General features: G+C 38.8%; 1 protein-coding gene across 2 annotated transcripts in view; it reads left to right on the top strand.

The window, feature by feature from the left end:
* The window catches only part of KCNB2 (potassium voltage-gated channel subfamily B member 2), a 189,690-nt gene that overhangs the window by 10,105 nt on the left and 153,956 nt on the right, over nt 1-25,629 (top strand). For both annotated transcript variants that reach the window (XM_062633198.1, XM_062633199.1), the window contains exon 2: nt 5,723-6,407. In XM_062633198.1, coding sequence (XP_062489182.1) covers nt 5,829-6,407 — 579 coding nt within the window. In that variant the 5' untranslated portion in view covers nt 5,723-5,828. The remainder of the gene's footprint in view (nt 1-5,722; nt 6,408-25,629) is intronic.

Here is a 25,629-nt window from a genome sequence, read left to right as displayed (position 1 = left end):
ATCCTACCACTCACCATTAAGAAACTGTAGGCCTTCATATTTTGAAACAAAGAACAGACGTTTGATAGCTGAGTTGTGGTAGCAGAGATATTACAACAAAGCGGAAGTTGGAAAAAGTAGACTTATACAACCAAATAAGTCAGCATATAAAGCTCTAAACATTTGTTTACTCAGTAGAAATGTATTAATTTGTCACAACTAACTTGCTCTACCTTTTCTTAACTGTCTGTATCCCAGGTTATAGGCCTCAAGAGTCAGGCACTGAGGTGGGCACAGGCTTGTTAGAATCATAGAATATCTCCAATTGGAAGGCACCCATAAGGATCATCAAGTCTAATTCCCTGTTCCACATAGGACTACCTAAAACTGAAGAGTAAGCCATATGACTAAGAGTGTTGTCCTCACACTCCTTGAACTCTGAGAGGTTTGGTGCTGTGACCCCTTCCCTGGAAAGCGTGTTCCAGGGTCTGACCACCCTCTCTGTGAAGAACCTTTCCTAATGCCCAGTCAGAACTTGCCCTGATGTTACACTTACAAAAAGCTAAACCTTGTTTTCTGGTAAGTCTGTACATTGTGTACAGACTGCAGACCTGTATTTTTGTCACGCTTTAATAAGTCACTTTTAATAGCCAAATTAGCCAATGCAACAGTTATCTCTGCAGATTGTTTTTGCATTTCAGTGGGCATTTTTGCCTGGAAAGATAAAAAACATTGATCTTATAATTGCCAGACCTGAATAAAACAAAAAAAAAACATTGAATTCAATCACTCAAATAATTTTGTTCAATTTCAAAATGTCTTGTTTTGATTCAGAGTTTTCTTAACCTTAAAAACCCCCAGCACGTCACTACATTTATAAACAGAAATCTAGATTAAATAAACATAAATGTTGAAGACTTCCTTTATTTCTTTCCAAAGCAAAGAAATGAATTAATACAGTCTTGCCTTGCAAACAATTTGACAGGTTTTGACAAAAGGACATCTTCTGACAAAAATGAGTTTTTCTCTTAAAAATCAGAACAAAGTGATTTTTTCCCCTTTCCTGGGGGCCTGTTCCTTATGATACAGCATTTTTTTATAAACAATGTACTTCTTTACTTACAGCACTTTAAATGCACAAGGAGGACATGATCCAACAGTGCAGCATGCTTATGTAGCGTAGTATTTCCACCTTCTTTGGTGCAACTTTTGTGGCAAAGTTTGGGAAGGCAGTTTATGACTAGGGCATGCAGAAATAGCTTGGATGTGAATCTATCTGGAGCAAGGTTTTGCGCATGAGTCCATGGAAGGGGCTGGTGCTGCACAGGCCAGCTGGCATGGTAACCTCAGTGTGTGTGGTTAAACTCACCTAGGCTCCAAAGCAGATGGCTGTGCAAACCACTTATTAGGAGCAGACCTTGGAGCATGGTGAATCTCCAGCCATCCCTGCAAATGATTCAGGAGAGTCCTAACTGTGCCATGCTCTGGCAGCATGATGGCACAGGCAACTGAGTTCGCCTGCCCGAGGGTTTAATCTGCTCATGTAGGCATGCCCATCAAACGTGATAAAAATGCTAAGGACTCTGCATACAGCTATCTCAGTTTAAGCAGCCAAAACTAATGGATACTTCAGGCACCGGTGACCTTCATTTCTCCATTATAAAGAAATGGTAGTAACAGCCTCCAAGTGACGTTGAGAAGGGAAACTTTGAGATGCCCTGGAAGTATTCAGGTAGGGTAATGAGAGCTCCCTGAGGGAAATTCAGGACTTTGTGTGCAGGGTTGGGCTTGCAGTAGGACATGCTAAATAACATCAGAGGCCAAATACTGAAGGAGAAGGAGGAAAAGGTAAAAAATTACCCTTTCACTCAAAGCAGAAGTCATGGGGAGAATCACTACCATTAAAAGCTGTACACATACGGTGTGAGGGAAGACAACCTTTGTTCTGGCTTTCCCTAGCTTTTTGAGTAGTAGTCTTTGCAGTTTTAACTTTTACTTAATGCAAAGAATTGGCTTTGATTCAGAAGAGTTTTATTCAATATTACAGGTATTTGCCTACAAAGTAATTGTATTGTTGCAAGGACAGAATACAGGGTTCGTCTGGAGTTGCTTTTATGTATCTGTGGTTAGAACTTGTGTTTCTCCACTGATTGCTAAGCAGTGCTGATGAGCAGCAGACCGGCTCTGCTTGCCTGCTGAGGGATAGTCACAGTTCTCACAAGCCCATGGTGGACAAAGTGCATGGTGGAGTTACACACAGACAAAAGATTAAGGCAATAAATTAAACTGAAAAATATTTTAACCCTTCTTAGGACAAGAATTACAGTATCCTGGATTAAGTGCAGTAGCTAAAATCTAGAAAGCTTATTTAATGAAATTTAAAGGTAACCTCACTTGCATCATTTTGTTATAAAGAAAGATCTGTGTGAAAGTGGATTATAAAGTTAAAAATGTTTAGTGGTTAAAGGAGAGGCTATTGATTATGTTTTTGTTAAAAGCACGGTTAAATACTCTATATTTACTGAATACTCAAATACTCAAGCTCTGTAGTCCAGGCTTGAGAAAAAGGTGTGCAGCAAGAAATTTATATAAAGTATCAGCAGAAAACAAAGCAAGGTGTGATGAAAGGCACTTTGGGAGCAAACCAAAGATTTTTTTATAATTTTTATGTTTTTTTTTTTAAGTTGTGTAGTCTGTTACTTGTATGTATTTCAATGAAAGGAACTCTGAAAAAAAGGCAAAAATAGCCCTCACATTTTAAGATTCTTCATTTGGGAAAATGCTTTCTTTTCTCTTGATCTTTCAGAGATTCATGTTGTGAATGCTGGTTCATCCCTTATTACATACGTACATACACAGCACCTTGGATCCAGTCTTCTCAACACTAAACTTAGTGTTTTTTCACTGCTGACTTCAGTATGACCACAGTTAACCAGGATTTTTAAAGCTTTTCAGAAAAGCCACATCTCCTCAAGTAGGAAGATGCAACCAATAATTATACTGACAAATCAGAAAATGTTTTATCAGCTTTAGACCAGTCTTGGTGACACTATAATTTCACATTGTTTAGCAAATCTGTGTGGTAACTGCACTGCACAAAAGCTAAACCAATGCATAGTTTTGCCTATCTTTAGTTTTTGTAGTCAGAAGAGCAAATGAGGATATGGGTAACTGAAGATTAATCAGATCGAGTGCTTGATTTTTACTGTGTTTTACTCGGTATTGCTAATATTAGGGTACAAGTATTAATTCGAAACAAGAAGTCATCCCTGAGATTCAGTGGTGAATAAATTAGAGAACCTCTGTAGAAACTGCCTGAAGACTTGTCTGATTTCATGGAGAATGACAGAACCTCTCTACGAATTTCTTAAATTGTTGGGGTTTGTTATGCAAGACATCCTTTAAAGGAGAAACATCATTGTACATTAAAATCTAAAGGGATTTTTTCAGAAAGGATTGTAAATGCTTCCTCTGTGGAGAAATATCCTCTCATAACCACTTAGTGTTTATGTGGTTGTCTCTGTCTCAGAAGACTGATCAATGCATCACAGGCCACTAGGAGACACTTTAGTGAGACTTCGCAAAGATTTGAGTCCCCCCTTTATCAGAAGCCCCCCCATCAACCCTTCCATCAAAGGCAATGAGAAAGAGGGTCAAAACAGAGAAAAAAATCATCCTAAGTTGAAGACAAAAAAAAGCAAAATGCAAACCAAACACAACAGAAAGGAATATATGTTATGTAAACCTACTGATGTCGGGCTTTGATTTTGATGTGACATTTATCTTTGCAAGTGAAGTTATCAGCTTATCTTTTTCATGAATGAAGGTAAATGTTACAGGCTTAAACCCTCATGTAAATAGGCACAGAGGTGCTCTGGGTTGCGCTGGGAGATCAGGAGGGAGCTTCACAGTGCAGTGCTGGAGGCAGGGTGGAAAAAGGCAGAATATTTTAGCTCTAGTGTTTTTTGAAGTAGGTTCAGCTTTACAGTGAAACTGCTAACATGCTGCTCTATCAGGCTGTTGCCATCATAGGGGTTAGTAGGCAGTGAGTTATCAATCAAGCAATAAAAAAAATAAATAGTCTAGCTGTAAATATTACTCTGATGGGTAATTTTCCTTTTCTCTGATGTTTTTGGACAGGGATGTCTGTTAATACTTCTATGATACATGGCTGAGCCTTATTGTTATGTTAGCTGTTGGTGAAGGAACCTCTAAGGTTTAGATATAATGAGGTTTAGTAATTTTCCACGAGAAATGTAGTTCACACTGTCATAAGCCTTTTAGATGACATGCTGAAATAATTCTTTGCTTTTCCTGATACTTCTAGTAATTATTCTAGATCCTCGCTTTTCTGACAGGGATCTAGTCTTTGTGACCTTCTAATTCCCTTTCAAATTTCCACCTTTTTTCATGGTGAGTTTGTACTCATTCTTGTACCATCATGGTCCTTTAGTACAAATGGCTCTTCTCCCTCCCTGGTGTTATATTTAACAATCCCTTCCATCACAACCTTCCTGCTTACTCTGCAAAGAGGATCAAATTCTTGTTCACATCAAATGCTTTTTTAAGCTGGAGTTATTTCACAAAAAGCAAACAAAAATCCCTCCACCAAACCAAACAAAACAAAAGAAAAAAACAAGAAAAAAACAACCCCCAAACTGTTGTATTGTTGATTTGGAGAGAATGGGAGGAGGAGATGTCAACTTAGGGAAATTACTAAGGAGGACTTTCCTACCTTGGAAGATAAGCTTCTCTAAGCATTTTCAACATTCTTCCTTTTTGGGCAATTGTTTAAGCGCTGTGTCAGATAATTATTTACTCTAGTAGAAATAATAGGTGGGTTTCCTTCCTGTTTGATAGTGATGCTCCAAATGTGGTGATGTACAGTTTCACTTCAGAGTTCACTGAAGCACTAGGCACAATGAGTGAGGATGCACCTCTGTATTATTAAAACTGAGATTATTGATTCCTGTCATGCAGTCTTGTCCCTGCAGCAACTTAACAGGTGAACAAGTGGGGTGCAAAGAGCCTTTCTGAGGAGCCAAGGAATGGTATGCACAGGCCTTGCCTATATAACATGTATTACTAGTCAGTTGGCTTCAGAGATTCAGGATTCTTTTAACCTATTTGTAAAGACATCAGCACAGTCTAGTGCTAGAGAATTTAACTTGTCTGGATGGCAATTCAGTTGTTTGGTGAGTAATGTTTAGCCATGAAATAATACAGCAAATCAAGATTTGAGCTGGGGGAGAGAGGGAAGCAGTTTAGTTTCACAGGAGATTTTGATACGCTCTAATTGTTTTACTTAGTTTCAGTATCTCCCAAATTTGAGTTTTTCATTGAACGGAAAGGTTTTCCCTGTCTCACTTTTCCCTTATGGTTATCCCTTCAATGTTTCCATTAGCACACCTCACAAACCAGTTGGTAAGTATTCAGATTAAGCTAATATGGCTGTATCAGAAACTGATTAAACAAACCAACAAAAGAACAAGATCTCTGTACAAACTGTCACGGTTGATTTTTTTATGAATGTGGAAATGCCAGTGAATTTTTTCCTTTACTTAAACATAGTGCTCTTAACTGTTCCAGTTGTTCCAGCGGTTCTGTATAGTACCACAAAAGAGTCTCACTACACAGAGAGCAAATTACCATCATTAAATTTTCATCTGCATATGAAAGCATGGAAGGAGAGAGACAGAGATTGGGGAATATATTGTACATTCTGATTCTTTGTCTTTTTTAGCTTCAGGGATGGAGCTGTCTGTCTGAAGAGGACTCTGCCCAAATACTTGTAGTCTCCAAGCTCATTCTCCTAAAGACTCTGGTGTCACAACTACACCTTTTTCAGAATGGCTGAGAAGGCCCCACCTGGGATCAACAAAAAGTCTTCAAGGTCCACCCTTTCTCTGCCTCCAGAACCAGTGGAGATCATTAGGAGCAAAGCCTGCTCGCGGAGAGTTAAAATAAACGTTGGTGGGCTCAACCATGAAGTGCTGTGGAGGACTTTGGACAGACTTCCAAGGACACGATTAGGAAAGCTCAGAGACTGCAATACTCACGAATCTCTGCTAGAAGTATGTGATGACTATAATCTAAATGAAAATGAATATTTTTTTGATCGACACCCAGGGGCTTTCACTTCCATTTTGAATTTCTACAGGACAGGAAAACTACATATGATGGAAGAAATGTGTGCTCTTTCTTTTGGCCAGGAGCTTGATTACTGGGGGATTGATGAGATATATTTAGAATCTTGCTGCCAGGCAAGGTACCATCAAAAGAAAGAGCAGATGAATGAGGAGCTGAGGAGAGAGGCCGAAACAATGCGGGAGAGAGAAGGGGAAGAGTTTGATAATACCTGCTGCCCAGAGAAGAGGAAGAAGCTCTGGGACTTGCTGGAAAAACCCAACTCATCTGTGGCAGCAAAGGTAGGATAAACAGTAGGCTTAACGCAAAGACAGTAGAAAATGGTTTTGTGACCCATGTATCTGACATGGAGGATTCAACAACTTTCACTAACATAATTCGAGAAAAGAGGAATCTAAAAGTCTACGTAACAGCAAGTGAATACACCCAAATCTGTCCTAAAACCCACTGAAATCTGCAGAAGGAACCCTGCTGACTTCAGTTGATTTTAGGCAACTGCTACACTTTACTTTTGCTGTCTTATGACAGAAACGTCTGTGTGATTGTTAATGGACTGTATATTAAATGCTTTAATGAAAATACAGCTAAAGGAAACTATCTACTTTTTTGTTAAAGAAAGAAAAAAAAGCATTTGGTTATGAGAACTATGTGGTTCAGTATTGCTACTTGTCATATTACAGGCATTGCTTAGGTTTGGTACCAGTTTCTTCTAAGGTGTGCTGGATAGGTTATCAGACAGTAGTGTCAACAGCTGCTGTCTGGCATGTTTTTTTACACTGGGCAAGAACAGCAGTATGTTTTCTCTTATACTGTATGTTTACAATCAAGAATTGGAGTGCTCTGTAAAAAATTACTAAAATACAAAAGCATATGTATACACATAAATATATATAGTATTTATATACATGTATGAATGTATACGTATATAAAAATATCTATTATAAACATACATATATATGTACAAACATACATGCATACATATATATATATGTAGAATTTGCATAACTTCAGGCAGAAATGAGGAAACATTCTGATGAAGCCTAGTTCCAATATTGCTATCTTCAAACAGGCAAGCTGGCAAAAGTCTTACTCATGCAGTGGAGCAGTTTACCGTTGTTAGGGACACAGGGCTGCACACATAGATGTTGGTACTGCTATTTAAAAGAAAGATTTTCTTGCTTCTTGAGGAACTTCATTGTTGTATTTGTGATGTGATGTACTATTTAATGTGAAGTAAATTGTGGAAGTATGTTTCCAGTTTGAACCACTGAAAGTGAAAATATTTGTTGTTAAGCTTAACTGTGGCATTATTTTCTTCTGTTGTTGATTTGTTCTTGGATGCAACCCTCTTGGACTTAGGTAAGTATTAAAATAACATGGTGGAATGGACAAAAAACAGAATCCTGGCAAAGATTTCTCTTGCAATAGCAACTTCTGTAATCAAGGTGAAATACACTTTTTTTTTTTTTTTTAATTCTATATTTTTCATTGTGGGCTGCTGTTTAAACAAGGACTTTTGTGAAAAAAAATATTTGTCATGCGAGGATATGAGGTTCAGAACTGGAATAAAAGCTTATAGGAGAAAAAAGAAAAGAAGGTATTCAGAATATTTTAAAAACTATATGAATACATTTTCTGCTTCTGAGATACATATTCTGGGCCATATGTTCCTCTCCAGGAGAAGGAGCAGAGGGAAAGCAGATGGGCGTAAGTTGTGCCAAAAAGGGTTCAGGGAGGCCGTGTCACACACCGTGATCCTCTGGTACAAGCTAGCATCCATCAGCAGCCCCAGCACTGCTGTGACACAGCTGCTACACAGCCTGCAGGAGTCAGGGACCAGCTTCTCAGTCCTGCACAACTTAAACATCACTGATGCGGTCTCTAACAGACCTCTCCTCCTCCTGGATGCGGGAGGAACTCCTTGTGGAGCCATGTGGCTGGGACATGCTGTGGGTGAGCTGGGAGATATCCCTGCTGTAGGCGCTGCCTTAGTTACCTCCCACACTATACCTGGCAGGCAGATTTGAGGGGAGAGAAAACTCAAGTGTTAGCTTGTGGTATCTTTTATCTCTTGTTTGTTTTTTTTTTTTTACCATAGAAAAGAAGCCAATTACCTAGAGGGCTTGAGATACATGCTTAATTAGTGTTTCCCTAAGACTAGCTAGTAGTCAACACAGTAAGACGGACCAGATGAAAAGGGCAAAACTGAAATACTGGTTCTTAGGTTCTTTGCCTGTGACTCACATTCATTCTTTCTTTTTTTTTTTTGTGGATAAATGTATAAATATAGCACAGTTAAACTTGCATGAGTGCTTGCCATTGACCAAACTTTTCTCATGACTTAACAGTGCCCCGTCATTGAAAGGAGTTAGGCCAACTCTGAGCTTTTAAGAAAATCCCCCTTTGGCCATTGAGGCCAGATTTCTCCCCAGGGTTTGCAGATGCAAGTGGCCATTTCTTTCATTTCCCAAGATATCTAAATGCTTACTTTTTACCTTTTTATTTCCCATTTTTCTTGTCTGCTGGTTTGATTGCATGTTATAGTTTTATGTATTCTTGCTACCGGGAGTTTCACATTGCATTTGTATACATGTTACAATGATTTTCATTGTTTCAATTGCCTCCTGTCTAAATTGATGCCATTTGATGTGGTTTCTGTGATTCTACAGCTGGAAATCACCATATTACATGTACCTGGTTTCTCTTTTTAGTGACCCTCAGTCTGTAAATATATGTTTGAGCCAAAATTATAGTCAGATACATCCATGGCATCTCAAGAACATCTGTAGAAACTTGGCTGAATGGTATAAGAGACAGCAAAAAACTGTCTCAGTGCATTCAGACTTGGAGAACATAAGCAAACAAGCAGAGCTGCATGTAAAACAAGATATGCTAGAATCAGTTGCATGTACTTCCAAAGAGTCTGGAGCCATCACAGACTGTATTAGGCTGTGTGGCAAGGTTTTAACTGAAGTGTTTGGGTAATATCACTTTCAGATTTCTTACCTTTTGTTCCATTATGTGGTGAGTTGCTAGTTTGTCCTGAAACAAGAGGCAGAACTATCTCTCTGCTGTTGGACTAGAAAGGATGGTGGAACTTTGACAAAGGGTACTTGAAAACAAATTGAGGAAATATTACTATGAAGTTTCAAATTCAAACGTTCGCTCCATTTCAAACTTCCGTAGAAAGAGCCTATGTCAATATGCATAGATATCCTGCAGATGTCTGTTCAATCATTCATATCTTGTGTAGCAGTTGATGGAAACAGCTTGTTTTTAATCCCTTTCATATAAAAGATTAGGAATGTGAGATAAATGCTCGGATGTGGTTTTGATATGTGGCTATGTCTTGTCACTCCTCGATTCTACTAAGATCCCTTCTAGGTCTGATTCAAAGCTTACTGAATTAAGGGTGAGTCCACTTTGGATTAGGCATTTTAGGACAAATCCTGCTCCTTTCAAGGTCAACAAAGGTTCGCCATTGACTTCACTCACAGCAAGGTGACATAACAAGGTGAGAGTGTATAAGCAGCAGGTATTTTATCATAAATAATTGTAAAATAACTGTGACAATAAATAGAAGCGAGAAATAAGGATGTATGGCAAGAAATTATAGTTGCCTAGTAAAAAAGGAATATTATGGTCAAGTACTGTTGCACAATACAGGCTTACTTTACAATGAATTTTTTTTTTTACTTTTAGTATGTGCAGATATGTGGCCTCATCTCAGTCAGACAAATATTCTGCATCTCAGAAAAGTCCCAAAGCCTGGTCCCCAGTCCACAGAGTGTTGCAGGAGTATGGCATTATTTAATTCACAGTAATATCTGAGCCTTTCAGCCAGGCATTTATTTATACTTATTGTGTAACCACTATTTTGTGAAAGCTACCCTTTAAAAACGCTATTTTACTAATGCACAGTGAAGCTAAACCAGAACAAAAAAATACTTTGAAACTTTATTCCAAAGAGGTCTGAAGCAGAATAGATCTTCTCCAGAGCAGGGTGATGGTACATCTGTTTTTCTCCAGAAAAGTCTTGTCTTTCACCTTCTGGGAAGTAAAAAAGTCATCATTTGGTTTTCTAATTGAAGTTGCTGGACCTGTAACAGCTCCCTTAGAGCAGCAGCAGATCTGACTAACTTATCAGTAGTGTGAAAGTCCTCAGCATATAGCAGAATGAGCATTGATTTGAGTGGATGTGAATTGACTCAGCACCCTGCTGAATTGGGATATTAAGGATGAACCTAGCTAAGCTGATGCCTATTTAACTACATCTGTGCTATACTGTTCTGTGCAGTGCACTTAAAATCAGAGGGGCCTGACTTTGGAATGACTGTCAATCAAATGAAACCATAAATTTAGTGTTTCTTTCAAAGTGTTAATGCATGAGCTCTTCCTTTCAATCTTGTTTAGAGAATACAAGAGCTTGGTTCTTTTCTCACGCTTGTTTTATATTGCTAAAACTTACTTAGATTAAATACTAAATAAATATGGAATGTTTCTAATGCAGATGATTTACTATATATACAGCGTGAATGAAGTCAGAAGTAAGTGGAATTATCTAGAAGAAATGGAGAGCCTATGTGTGCCTAAAGATACTGGATAATGACACAACCACCTTTAATCTACAAGAGTGTTTTAAGTACCTTATGGTAATGTTATCAATAACTATAACTCAGATTTTCCATTTGGTATTTCATATCAAAGGTTGGGCTTTGGCTAAAACTAGAATGTAATAGCTTGGGATTGATTCTACAGGTCTTTCTTGTGCAAGGCATTCTTTCTCACATGAAGTGTTTCCTTAAACCTCAGTGTGACTATTACCTGCTCAAGCATAAAAGGTAGTGTAAGTTAGTTAAGTCATTAAAAAAATTACTAGTCAGTCACACTCTGTCCTTGATTTTTGCAAACCCCTGTTGATGCACGTACACAGAAGTGTAAAATATTGGCCTTTGTGGCTTTGCAGCATGGGGTTTGCTTTCTTTAAAGTTACATGAAGCCTGATGGGATTGAAAGTGTTCTCTCTTAATTCTGTTTGTTTCACTGCATGGCTCATTTGTCCTTATATTATTTTGTTGAATACTTTTTTCTTATGATTTGTTTCCTGGATTTTTTGCTTTGCATTACTGACTGTGACATGAGTATTCCTCCTTTGTGAAAAGCACACTAATTTATCAGCTGTGGACTGTGGATTACAGAAGGTATAATTACCCCAAGCCTGACTGGAAATTGTGTAGTTGGTGTGCTGCATTCAGTAACTAATACCCTCGGTGAAAAAACATCCTTTGGTAAGGAAAAAGAAAAAAAAAAAAAGGAAAAAAAAAAGAACAACATGAAAGAAGAGATTCAGGCCACTGATACTTACCTAGCTACCAGGTGCATTATGGCTAGGCTTGCTACAATGACTTGAGAAGAGAGGCATGCCGATTGTTCATTAGGTTCCTGATTCTTATTTTCTGTAAGTCTGTTTTATTTATAATTTACACTGATGCTTCTGTCTTTTTTAGAATTTGTAGAGCAGCATAAGAGTCATGTTCAGGTAAGTGCAAATTGGCAGAGTCAGCACTTCAGAGCAGTATCACAGAATCAGAATGGTTTGGTTTGGAAAGAACCATAGAATCATAGAATAGTTAGGGTTGGAAAGGACCTTAAGATCATCTAGTTCCAAACCCCCTGCCATGGGCAGGGACAACTCACACTAAACCATGTCACCCAAGGCTCTGTCCAACCCGCCCTTGAACCTTAAAGATCATCTAGTTCCAACCCCCCCTGCCATTTCAGTATTCCTTTGCGAGTACTTATAAATTATCTCCTAGATTGTCACACAGTGTTCATTCAGGGTGAACCTTAATGATACACTGCTGGTTCTTGGATTAAAGGTCACATCACAGGTTCAGACAACTTTAGAAGGACTTTTAGCTGGTTGGTTGCATTGCAAAGGAGAGCTACCACATAAGAAAAGTGTCTGTCAACAGCTGAATGTTTGCACTTGGAGTATTCAAGCGACCAAGTGAAATAAATACTTTTTGTTGTATTTTCATTCTTTTTTATATGAACAAAAGACGTATATTCTCAGTTTAGGTTTACATATTGTGTGCCATCCTTTGTCAATATTTCTCTCTGCAAAAGCTTATATTCTATGTGCCTTCTCATCTAACCGTAGACCAAGGATGAAGATGACTGAGAATTAAGACTGACTCTTTTTAAAGTATGAGGAATAACTTTTGTACTATTTAATATTTGTTGTATTGTACGTAATACACCTCAGAGCATGATAACAATCATTGAAGATGAGTGGTGTTTTCTAGCTGATGTGTGGGTTGAACTTCTGTTTGGCCTCTGGTTTCAACTGACTTTTTTGAAGAATCCTGTTATGAGCATTCATCTGAATGTACTACCAGGAATGTTATAGTTTGCATCATCATTTCCAATACTTTAAAGACGTTTGTGTGCTGAAACTAAGTTATGGTAAAGCACAGAGGATGGTCACTGGTAATAAATGCCTGTCTTCATCTAACTTTTGTTTCTGGGCAGGACACTTATTACCATTCTTTGCTTTTAAGATGAAGTTATTTTTTGTGCCAAACAAGAAAGTCAGTCAATGTAACTGTAAAACAAAGAGATTATGTTTGATCCTAGTCATGTATATTTAATAACTAAAGTGTTTTAATGTCTTGAAAGAGAAGTGAATATATTGTTTTTTCAATAGATATTATATCAAGGAACACAGTAGACTGGCAGTAGTTAATTGAATTTAAGAGCTTGTGTATGCTCACTGCTAAGTTGGTCATTAAAAGATTATTTACCTTTTCTATGCTTCTTACTTGAAGTATCATGTAACTCATGATTCAGCATGTTTGGTCAGCCTAAGTATTATGGGAATGGAGCTACAATCTGTCTTGTTCTGGGGATGTTTTATACCTCAGTTACCTACAGGTTCACTCCAGCCCTGAGGAATTATCTGTGATGTGCTGTCTGAAAGGTCTCGCTGTAAACTTACTAAAAGAAATTACTAAAAATTTCTATTGGAATAAGATGAGCAAAATGTATTTTGAACTGACCTGCTTATTATTTACACTTAATTATCAGGAAATCAGATGCTGAAATTTTGGAAGCAGTGCCAGTGGCAAAGATACCATGACTCATATTCAGGCAACCTATCGCTGGCTTCAAGCACTGGCCAAGGAATATCCCATTCACTGCATGAACAGCAGGAAGAGATATTTCTTTCCTGGAGCTGTCAGAAGGGGCTTTGCTGACTCTGGTTTTATGGATACATTAAGGAAAATTAAAGAGGATTCATGATGAATCTTGCTAAAGGGGGAAAAAAGCAAGAATAATTATTTTAAAAATGGGGAAATTGATTCTCCATATCTGGAAACAATATATAATTGTGTTTTTTTTTTGCAAAACAAGTTTCAAAGTAAAGACTAGAGTGTGCCTGCACTTGTGACACTGTTCACAGAATCACACAGTACCTCTTGCACATAGAAATGTGCTAGGATTTAGAATATATGAGATTACAGTGCATTACCAGCAGGTACAATCTGCGTGAGAATAGCTGTCTTTTGCCACAATAAATAGCAAGCATTACTTTGATTTACCACAGTTGCATGTGTCCTTCTTAAGTTAGGAGAACAATTTAACTCTACAATGACTCCTTTTTTTACAGCTGCTCATGTCCCTTTTTTAATAGCTGTTACCACCAATTCAGTATAGAGCAGCATCAGTTGCATATACCGTTTAAAACATGTACTGTGGTATTTCTGGTTAGGGTGGTAATGTTTTGTGCATTACAGCATGCCCCTCAGTAACGTCAGAGGCATCTCGCAAGCTGGATTTTCAGCTGTGACATGTCACTTAAGTTGTGTCGTGCCTGAGTGGACAGACCAGGGTATTATGCCTTTTCCTTCACCCAGAGGCAGATCATATGTCCTAAAAATGTTGCATTTCCGTTCCGTGTTTTCAGAAGCAGCTGCCAGTGCATTGTCTTCTCTCATGTAGGATATTTGGAAACAATCAGATGTCAGGGACATGCACTAATAAATTAAATGATGTTAAGGTGATGTTATTTGAAGGATTATCCAGACCAGATCTGTTGGAAGCACAGGACTGTCCTGACTGGCTGGGTGAACAGGCTTCATCTTGCTTTTGTAAAGCTGAGAGCAAAACTAATCTATATGATAACCCACAAACCGGCCTTTCTGTTTGAGTCTCTGATTTTGTTGCCATATGTAGAACAGCAAAAACTGCTCCCAAGTGTCCAGGAAGCTAAACAGATTTCTGCGTGTTACTTATTTCAGAAAAAAAAAACCAAACCCATGGTGTTTATTATAACATATGGCAGACTCATGAGTTTTCTATCTGATGAAGATATGTGAAAATTTGACGCGTAGCTCTGAACCCCAGGTCCTTTGAGGGAATACTGAAAACAAGCATGTGACACTGGCACAGCTGTTTCAAAGTGACTTTGAGATCAAAAAAGTATCCCAGTAGAGTCTTTTTATGAGGCCACCACAGTCTGCTCTTTACATGCCTTGGCAACTCTGTCTTTGGGGATGCATGCAATAAGGCTGGGTTTTCAGGTGGGGATATGGAAGTGTATATCCATTTAAATGTACTTGATTTGTAGAAGTTGGGACCCAGACAACACCCTACATTCGAAGTTGTTTGATTAAGTACACAGTATCCTTTCCGCATGAATGTTACAGAATTATGAGTGAGGGAATACCTGTACTCCCCATACCTTAACTGAGAGAGGTCTTCAAGTGTTTTTGAGCAACAATAGAAAGAGGCAAGTTGTCTTTGAAAAGCACACTTAGGCACTGTGATCGTGATCATTAAGTCTACATATTAACAAAGTAGTTCTTACTTCCAAAAAGTCTGTATGGGGTTATTGGAGCTTCTAGTCATGTATATCTTATGTGTAAGTATACGTAATATTGACAGCTGAGCCTTTTTTTTAACACAATATTGAGGAATGAGAAGAAGTGTGAGATGGTGCAAGCAATCAGAACATTGGTTTTGTCTCAGTACTTAAGTGCCTACAAACTGCTTGATTCATGTTTGCTGAATTTTCAAGTCATCTTGTAGCTACTTGTTATAAATATTCATAGAGGATTTCTTTTAAAATATAGGGAAAGGCAAGAGCCAGAGCATAGGATGCAAACCTGAAGTCTGAGTTCTCTGAGACTCAGGTTCATTCCCGTCTGAGAACCTTTTATGCCTGCAGTTTATGGGAGATGGTATTGTGTTCTTCTAAGCTCCTGCCTAAACACTGTCACTTCACTGGAGTAATAAAAAAGCCTTCTAGGATTATCTGTGTTTTTCTGTTCTAGCCTCTAAAAGGCAAGTTAAATGAAAGTCCTAAAGAGCAAGGTTCTTCAGAAAACAGCTCTTAAAGGGAAATCTTTTCTCTCCAGGCAGTAATGAGGTTCAACACAGAACGCGAGGGAGCATTTGTTACCCAAAGCTCAGTGTCTTCACTCATCTTTCATTGGGTTCCTCCTGATGTAACCACAAGGGTTAGACATTGCTTTAAATAGCCCAGGTATGGTTCTGTGACAGACGACAATGGCATCAAGTTTGGTTTGCAAACTCCTGTTCACACAGTTTCTTTCCCCAGCACTGTAATCTCCTTTTGGATTGCTTACTGAAGGCTCCCTGGGTGATCTGTCTTTTCTGCTTTACTGATGCCTCCACCATTGTGTTTGGCTTTGGGGGAGGTTTTTCTGGGGAACAGTCGAAATTGCTAAATTAAAGTAGTTAAGGTTTTGCAGGCTGCAAGATCATCTAGAAGTGTTACAGGCTTGTTCTGAGAAGAACTGGGAACTCATTTCCATTTCTGTTATTTGCACAAAGTCTTTATATTTTCATATATTATCTTTTAAATATATTGATACAAATTCCTTTGTGGGGTTAAATGCCACTTGAAAAAAAAGTTACGAAAGTATCTTGGTCTGTGTTCTATGTGTGTGTGCATGCAAATACATTTTGTGACATTATAGCACAGAAAAACTTGGTTAATGCCCCTGTTGAAACATATTGACTTCAAAGCACTTTAGACCATTCCTACCAGCATTTAGCCCCAAAAGGCAAAACATCTAATATGAAAAAGAGTACACAGGTATGAGGCCAGGCCTGTTTGACTGAACCTTACAGAATTCTTTAGAATTGAAGGAGGAGGGACAAGTGACTTAGACATAATTTAGAGCTGAGACCGTAAATTCAGGAATTACCTGATCAGAAGCCTCTTCTGTACTTCAGGCCAGCATGGTACAGTCTAGTCTGACAGTGCCTAAGGTAATTGCAGAAATGGTAAGCACTTACAATACTGTGGCAGGAATTATAACTAGCCACTTCTGCATCTCCAATTCAAATGGCTGGAAACACACTTAAAAGCTCTAGGTAGGGGTGGGTAGGCCATGCTCATGAATCCAAAATGAGGACCAAAAGCCTGGAGTAGTTTTGAGATGTTTCTACTGTTTTCCCCTGTGTCCTGGCAGAACATTTAATAACCCTTCACACTAAGCACAGGTGGCTTCTCATACCTTTCCTTTGGCCCATGACCTGCATATGGTCAGCATTTTTGTTTTCATCTTATGATTCAACATTTTCTATGTCATTTTACAGTCTGTTACCTAACTGCAGGTCTGTGCAATGCAATTTGCTATATTTGACGGTGTTTAGCTGAGGTCCAGAGAGTAAGCCATGAGGCTGAATGCCCTGTGGATCACCTCGATGAGCAGCCTGTGTGTTGGGAAGAAAGAGAATGCTTCTCCAGACAGGATTAGAAATCTAGATTGGTGTTCTCATACTTCAATAAAGGATACATGAAGGCTGGAGGTTGAAGACAAAAGGATGCTGTGTTTTCATGCTTGAGTGAGGTTCATTATAAAAGACATTTTAATCAGAGGGGGAATGGAGAGAGAGAGAGAGGAGCGAGTGGTTAAATCATTTACATTTGTCATGGTTCTGTTTGGCCATTTTAAGTGGGAAAATTCAGTCCAGTGTCACAGACATACAGGTAGGTGCAATTTCCTAATTACTAGTTGCATTTAGTTTCCTGTGATAAATGCTGTATTTCATTAGTACTTTTGCTAGCCAGAATTTGACCCTCAGATCAATCTTTGTACATGCTTCAGTGAACCTAGTTTATTGCAATTTGAATTTTAAGTTGACATATTCTGCTATCTAATGCTGAGGTTGGTGTGTGCAGATTTCATTCTAAACTACATATGGAAAATTAACCCCAAAATACTATAGGTGCTGCAGTAACAGTGAAATGGTGAATAGTTCCTCTTAGCTTTTCAGCAGCTTCTTCAGTCTATTGAATTCAGGAAGGACAAGTGCAGTTTGATATGGACTTGTATGTGTAATTTGGGATGAAATAAGTACGCTGAAGAGTCTTTTTAATTATAGTAGCTAACAGAGATGCGAAATCTTGGACTGAAGAATAATCTGTTTGATGAGAGAAAACAATGAAGGTTAGATGTGTTCTTTAGGAAGCATTCTTAGTTAATACCAAAAGTGACGGGATGGTTGGACAAGTCTTATTACAGTATTGTGTCACTGGTGTTAGTAATGCCTGCATGGAGAACAAGCTCTTCTGAAATACTTCTCTGAAGAGAGCTGGTGTGTCTGCCTCACAGGTGTCCTTGCCTCTCAGACTGATTTTCATCATCATTTGATAGTACTCTTTTTTGCAGTTTAGGCAGGTATGAAATTGAAAGCACAAGCCTAATCTTGGAAATAATCATTACTGCACTGACTCCCTGTATCTGACACATTTCAGCAATACTGCATTCATGTTAATGTAACTTCAGCATTTATAACTCCAGCATCACCTGTTTTCTCCATAATTTGATTTAAAACCAAAACCCAACCCTTAGCTAAGCCTGTGCTCCTGAGAAGGAGCCTGTGTGTGACAGAGTAGTTAACAGGGCGCAGTTGCTAGCAGGGTTTTATTGCTGCCAGTCTTTCACTGAGGCATCCTCCCCAAGGGCTTCTCTGGAAAGGCACGGTGCAGCTGCAAAGGGCAGGCACAGATGTCTTCTGCATGTGAAGTCAAGCTGAAAGTCGGTGTGCAAGCTGTGAGAGAGCCCGTGCCACTGTGAAAAGGAGGCACAACTGCAAATTAGTTTGATGCCTTTGCCCCCTCCCTCTTCAGAAGGGAGGATGGGAAGAAAAACTTCAAAAGCTCTGAATCTTTCCCCATATTCCAGTGAAAAGGAGTGTTTTCTCTCAGGAATTAGGGTGAACTGTCTGGAGGAGCAGTGCTTCAAAGGCATACACTAACTGGGGGATGCCTTTGACAGATCAATTTACCAAGAGGAGTACACATGGTAATTGTTCTTGTTCTAACTGGGTGACCATGGATGGAAGAAGCAGTTCTCTCCTGCATGTCCTCCACTGCTCTGGCATAGGCAAGTAGCACTTACAGACACAGAAATGACAGTGAACCTGCACAGAGGTACACAAGTAAAACTCAGAAAGATGGAGGTTTTTAACTGTATTTCCACTTTTTATTTCCCATGCCTGTATAAATACAGTCTTCTTTTCCCTATTATACATGCATGAAAGGAGTCATTCATCAATCAGAAAGGACTCAGGCAGAAAAGAAAAACCACAGTGCTGTCTTTCTGTTTTCTTAAGCTCTATATAGAAGAATCTCACAATATTTTTCCTATTTTTTCTTAAATGTTTATTTTTTTATTATTACCATAACTGTTGTTTTAAAACCTCTCTGAGGTGAAACCTTCCCTTCAGTGGGATACCTAAGTATCTTGAGATGTTTATAGCAGAAAGACAAACACTGTTTGACTCTGGTGTACACTGCCATAACATTGATCTTGTGTGTAAGAAAAAAAAGAAGATACATTTCTCAGTGGATGAAAACCCCTGATAAATTTATACAGTGATGTCAAATATGTTGGCATTCATTGTTGGGTGAGTTGTCGCAGATAAGGTAGATTTCCTAGGCTTAAGGGTGCTATTTTGAAACACAGTTGCTGTTAAAGGAGATTTACAGTACTCTAGAAAAATGGGAGCGAGACAGTAGATCAAAATGAAGACACAGAACACTGAGCCAGGTTGTGTCTGAACAGTAAAAGCAGTCTCTTCTTCCCCTTACATGCAAAATCTGTAGCTGCAGGTAAGCCAGGGAATGCTGTTTCTTTTGCACAATAGGGTATATCTCCACTATAGTCCTTTGACTGTAGGAATCCCTCTGGGCTAATGGGCTTGGTGATGAGAGCTCAGCCTCTGCACTGCAGCTGCAGTTGCATGGAGCCTTACCACAGCAAAGCATTGGGAAAGTTGAGGCCTATGGATGAGGGTTTGCTTGCTGGGGCTGCTGAGCTGCAGAATGCTTTGGAGACAAGCTGCCTTGGGGACAGAGCAGGGTGTCAGTGCTCTGGCTGGCTTGTCATGTGTCAAAGGAAGGAAACCTGTATCTGAAGGAAGAAGCGTGATGGCTGGAATAACACATGCACTTTAGACAACTATGTTTGCATCCTTGTGTAAGTAATCTAATATTTGACCTGTAGAGCTGACACTATTTCATATGATAAGAGTCAAATTAAAAATGGAATAGGTAGTCTAAGTCACCAGGTAAGATACTTAAGGCTGGAAGAGAACAGTAGAAAAGACAGCTATGGACAAGGTAGGGAGTAACAGAAAAATAGTCACCAAGTATCTAAATGTGCTGAAATCCTAGTACGAAGTACGGTTTGGACCCTGAAAGCCACAGCAATATACCTAAATTCTTCTGAAAATCTCTTATCTTGATATCTCACATAACTTTTTGTTTCTACTATCAGATTTTGGTCAAAAAGAAATGCTAGTTGGCCCTATGATTTCATACAAAGGTTCCTCACTTTGCGAGGTCTTCATTCATAGCACAGAACTTCAGCACAGTGACAGCCATCTACTAAAAGAGAGGTCTGATGACTAACCTACTTGTGAGTGAGATTATTCCTTCTGTGAAAACAAAGCAGTGTTTTCTCCAACTGTGTAGGACAGAATTTTAAACTAAGCAGGAGACAACTGTTCCCTCATGTTTACTGACAGCTGGTGCATACATGTTAGGCATGTGCATATGACAGTTATCGTGCAAAGCGAGGTGCTTTGCAGCTGCGTTAAGTCTCATAAGCATGTCACCTCACAGTTCCCAAATCAAAATACCCCAGAGAGCACTATATCTTGTGCTTGAGAAAAAATTTAGTATCATATTGTCGGCGATTGTTGTTGTATAAGTCACTCCTAGTAAAGAATTAGTGGTAGAAGCTTACCTCTGGAGTGAAAACACATCTATTAAAGAAAGCATGAACATTTTATAGTATTTGGGGAGTAAAGTTAATAGGCCTTGCTTACAAATTAAATGCAGACAAGTAGATGTATGTTCTCATCTGTCCCTAATGTCATTGATTTAGTACTGAGTGCCTTGTAATGTTGAGTGATTTGAGATTCAGTCGTTTGACGCAGCAGAGAAGCCCTTTGTACAAATGCGGACCTGAGGTACACTGGTGCTAATTTAAGGTCACACAGAAAGTCCATGACAAAACAGGAAACTGGATCCAAATCTTTCCTGTTCTACACAGCCCCCTACACCTGGACCTTCTTTTCTCTCTGTGGAAACCTGTCTTACATATTTTATACTTAAGGCAGGCAGAGGTTATCCTCCCTTATAGTTACTAATTAAATAATGTTCTTATTTAATAATGCTGATAGAAATTTTCAAGCTTAAAAGCCCAAGGGACTCAGATGTCCTGTTTCTGTTCCTTTTAATGGGAAATAAGCTATTTCAGCCAATATTTTGTGGGTATATCTTTGTAATGGTATACATGTCAGTGGATCCCAAAGTCTTTTGACATGTTTAGGTTTAGTTCAATGCTGATGTTCAAAACAAAAGTTATAGATTACTCTGTATTTAAGAAATTTAACTGCTACTTATCGTAGTAACCATTTGTCTTTGATCAGATTTCTACAGTGTAGCTTGTAAAGTGAATTAATATTTAATTTAAAGTCAATAAAAAGACTCTGTGAGTGGGAAAATAAAAATAAACGCTAATAGCAGAGATAAAAGAGTAAGAAAGTCTTCAGCTGTATCCAAATTTTTTTACTTTAGAAATTTATCCATAGTTATTGATTCTTAATTCCTTCCTGGTCTTTTGGCTTGAAAATTCCTTTTGCTCGGTAAGCAGATGTGAAGCATCTCCTCTGAGATGCTGCAACCTGCCTACTCTTCCAGTATATTTGGACAAGCTGAATTTATAATCAGTGCAGTCAGCTTCCTCCAGATTCTAAAATGGGTTGCAGGGCAAAAAGTCTTGAGCTAATGTGAGCTGGTCTACCCTAGAACTGGCAGCTGAATTGCTGCATCACCCTTTGGTGATACCCTTATGTTAATAATTCACCTTGGTGAGAAGCAGTGCTTACTAATTTGGACACACAGGCACAGCCTCAGTGTTGCTGTGCATCGTGGATAGACCAGCATGCTCAGTGATACTGGATTTCAGAATGAAGTTCCATTGTATTGGATTTGCATCCTCCATTTTTTTTGTTTAATGAGTTGTAAAACAGAAGAAACAAAGTTTATTGCAGTTGGACAAGGGAAGTACAAAAGCTGTTGCAAATTGAATCAGGACAACAATTATGACAGTCAGAACAGTAAATAATTTGTCATACCTACCCTGCAACTGCAATCTGGACAGGATATTTGTTTCCTTTCCACTGTGGCTCGTGGTCACAATTAATCTTCACTACAGTAGTGCTGCAGCAGCCAGTCAAGAACCACTGCGTACACCACATGGATCTGAGAGAGCTCATAGGCTGAGCAGATGAGGGGCAGCAGGGAGGGAAGACACATGGGTGCAGCAGTGGAGTTGAGAAGGATGTGGTTGAAGTAGTCGGTGCTGTTAGAACATGCCAGCTGGGCTTCTGGAGCTTCCATTTTCCTAGACAATATGTAGGAATCTTCTGTGAATGGAGTTAACTTATAGTTTCACTTCACTTTGATCCAGTTTCTCACTGTTGCATGACTCAGAAAAAGGATAAGCTGAGCATCCTGATAAACAGAATTGATGCAGTAGGTAAGCTTGGATAGTCTTCACCTAACATTGCATTTAGTAATTTCTCTGTATCACAGTCAAGTGAACTGAATACATTACAGGTTGGTTTGTTGGGGTTTTTTGTTTTTTTTTTGTTTCCAAAGAAAAAGTAGGAAAAATATGGCAGGTGAGGAAGCACACAAAGTAATCACTAGGCAGAAAGCTAAAAAAAGCCCTGTTCCTTAATTAAAAATAGGACAAAGATCAATAAAAAAAACCAGTACTGGCAAAGTCCTAATTGAGCCAGATAGGTGAAAATAGACAGATCAATATATACTAAGGTGCTATGTAAATTATATAACTCTAAAAATATAAGGCAATTTTATTTTAGGAAATTAGCTAAATAGCCAAATTAGCCATCAACCTGTAATATCAATCTACAAAGTACCTATGAATGCAGACAGTCCCACTATTGGACAAACGTTCCTATACATTAGGAGTGAGGAGTTCACACTGCCAAGAAGAATCCAGAATCCCAGGTATAAACACAAAGAATGAAATCCAACAGCTGTATTACCTGCTGCCTCATCTGGGTGAGGACAGGGATTGTGAAAAGCTGAAGGAAAACAAAAAGCCTGCAAAGGCAAAAAAGCACATGATAAGATGTGCTATAAAAAGCAGATGTTTAGACCTCATAATAGTATGTTTCAAAATATAACCATAAAAAAGCTATTAAAAATTAGGTTATTGCTTGGAAATTAGTTGTGATTAGTTGTGAATCAAAAATAAAAAAGACCCACTATGGAAATACTTAATATTAAAAATAAAGGATTCCACAAAGCTGGGGAAATTCACTGGAATCGACTTGAAAAGAGCAAATATGAGGAAAAATAAAAACAAACACCACCAAAACTGGTGCAATTATATTAGCACTTATTAAAAAAAAATGAATTAATTCTACAGACTGGCATAGTGAAACAGCTAATCAAAGAGTTTTATTGCAAATAAATAAACCTTCTGAAATTGGAACTCATGTCCAAACAAGTAAAACAGAATAAGCACAAGGAAGGATGCCTCCAATGGAGCTGCAGGCAACTAGGTGGGCTTAACCTCTAGTTCTAGAAGACCACAGCCATGGGCTGCTGAGGTTGGGAGTACAAACCAAGGAAAATCTCTCCCTGAGCTGTTCTCTTTTATACTTTTTCCCTGGTACTGGGCACTTTCAGATGTGTGCTGAAGAGCTAGGTGAGTCATTGCTCTTCTCTGGCATGACAAAATGTCTGGCATGACATTTTCTCTTATTTTGCTGAGGAAAAGCTCATCTTCCTTTTTCACATACCGCTGTGCAGCGCACTAAGAGTTTTCTGAGCAAGAGGGCGTTGCTGAGCATGTTTTGGACATTTCAAGGTCACACAGCCGCTGAGCTCAGTTTTATGTTTGTTTGCTTGTTTCTGGTTAACAGTGCTGTTTTGGTTTCTTGAGTTTATTCAGTCAGTCTGTGTCCTTGTGCTGTTCAAACCCAAACAGTTGATCAAACGAGGTGCGACTGTAGGTGCTTTTTGTCACTCTGCTCCTGAAGGGGAAGCAGTAACCCTGCACAGCTCTGAGGTGAAGTTAATTAGCAGAAACGGAGTTACAAAGGGAAACGCCTGCACCCTCCCTTCCAAGTCACAGCAGCTCCCCTTATTAGGAGGTCAAGTCACAAAGCACAGCTGGGGCCCTTCTCCAGCAATGTGGAAGACAAGGCTGCGCTGCTCCCTGACAGCTGGTTAGCATCTCTGCTAAACTCATTGGCTCTACATGAGGTAGTGTTGTTTTTCTTTGGTAAAGCCAGGTTTTGATCTTTCTGTTGTGTTTTCAAGGTTTTTTCTTTTATGGCTTGAAAGCATTTAGCTACTAGGCTTTCTCAGGGTCATAAAATGTTTGCATTGGGAATTAAAGGAGAGTGTTTTTCGAATGCTAGCGTGAATCATTGACAAATAGCAAAGAAATGAGCCCTCATTAATCATAATAGTCTGTGTGGAAAGCAAATATGGAGCATGCACATGTTAGGGAGTGTCTTGGGTCTGCTTTCAGGCAAGGCTGATGTGGAAGCCGTGTTTGTCATACTGTACAGGAACACTCCTTCTGCCCTATGGATGCTGACTTCTTTAGGGATTAGATAAAACCCAAGATTCATTTGGAAGGCAATTACCCCTTTGCTTCCATTGCTGCAGTTTCTCAGACAGATGGATAAAAGTTGACAACCATAGAGAACAAGTTCAAGACTACAGAGATAATACTACAGCCCAGTAATTTTCCCTCTCGCTCACTGTACCAGGAGGCACACTCCACATTTTTCAAAATGATTTAATCCATAAAATTTTGTGATTTTTATACTGGATTTGGACTAGAATAAATCCCATGAATAAAAATATGGCAACATTTGAAATACCCTAAGTGGAGCTCGTAATTTTTGTATCTGGAGTCTTGTGTTTCAGATTTTCTTGCTTGCCACTGATGTCATAAAAATTCCATTCCAGGAGTCTAGACAGACTGAAATATGGCAGTTGTTAGAGGACTTCCATTATATGCTCAGCTAGTGAAGGCAGTATGTGATTAGGAAATCTGCTAACAAAAAACAACCTCTCAATTGTTTGTCCTTTAGAATCAAATGTCTTTGGAGCAAATTTTAGTCCCTGTGTAAAGATTTTTAAGAGGGGTTAGTAAGGGAATATATATTATCCGGTAGACATAAATATGTAGTGCAGTGAAATGAAACGGAAGTCAAGGTATTAATCTAAAACATAAAAGAACTTTTTTTTTTTCCTATATTTTAAGGCATTTAAGAAATGTCACTTGACACAGTATGTCGTGGTTTGGTTTCTCTAACAATAGGAAATAAGGTGATCTGTGTGAGTGAAAATGATACGGTGTCTGGCTCTATAGTCTAAAAACCTGTGCAAATAAAAGGGAGACAAAAAGAGCATTTCAGGTGTCAGCAGGTCATGTGATAGGGAGTTATCCCTATCCATTCACCAATATTTTACAATCTCACAATGCCTAGAGACATTGTAAAAAGCCAGAAAAACCCTCAGTGAGATCTTACATATAATTTCGGGAGACAAAAGAGCTATAGCACGCACGAGAGGTTTCCTACAGAGAGCCCAGAAATAGAGGAGTAACACAGCCTCAGTTCTGCAGCAGTGCTGCTGAGGTGTGTGACCTAACCACTACCACCCTGAGCTGCATCTCACTAGTGGTCCCAGAGCCACAGCCGAAGAGAAAAGCCACAGTCAGCTGTGTGTTCCCATTGGGTCCAGCTTTCAAACCATAAGTTGTCTTTTTAAACATATGTATATATATGTATGTATTCAGATATAATCCTTATCAGCAGTTTGCAGCACTTACGGAGAGGAAGAGAAAACATAAGCAGTTCCTTCAGAAATGTTTTTGACATAAATCCCAAGGCTTT

The sequence above is a fragment of the Pezoporus occidentalis genome, unplaced genomic scaffold, assembly GCF_034315485.1.
Source record: "Pezoporus occidentalis ecotype Australia unplaced genomic scaffold, CSIRO_AGI_Poc_V1 ctg4, whole genome shotgun sequence".
Taxonomy (NCBI): Eukaryota; Metazoa; Chordata; class Aves; order Psittaciformes; family Psittacidae; genus Pezoporus; species Pezoporus occidentalis.
This window is presented reverse-complemented; position numbering and strand designations above follow the sequence as displayed.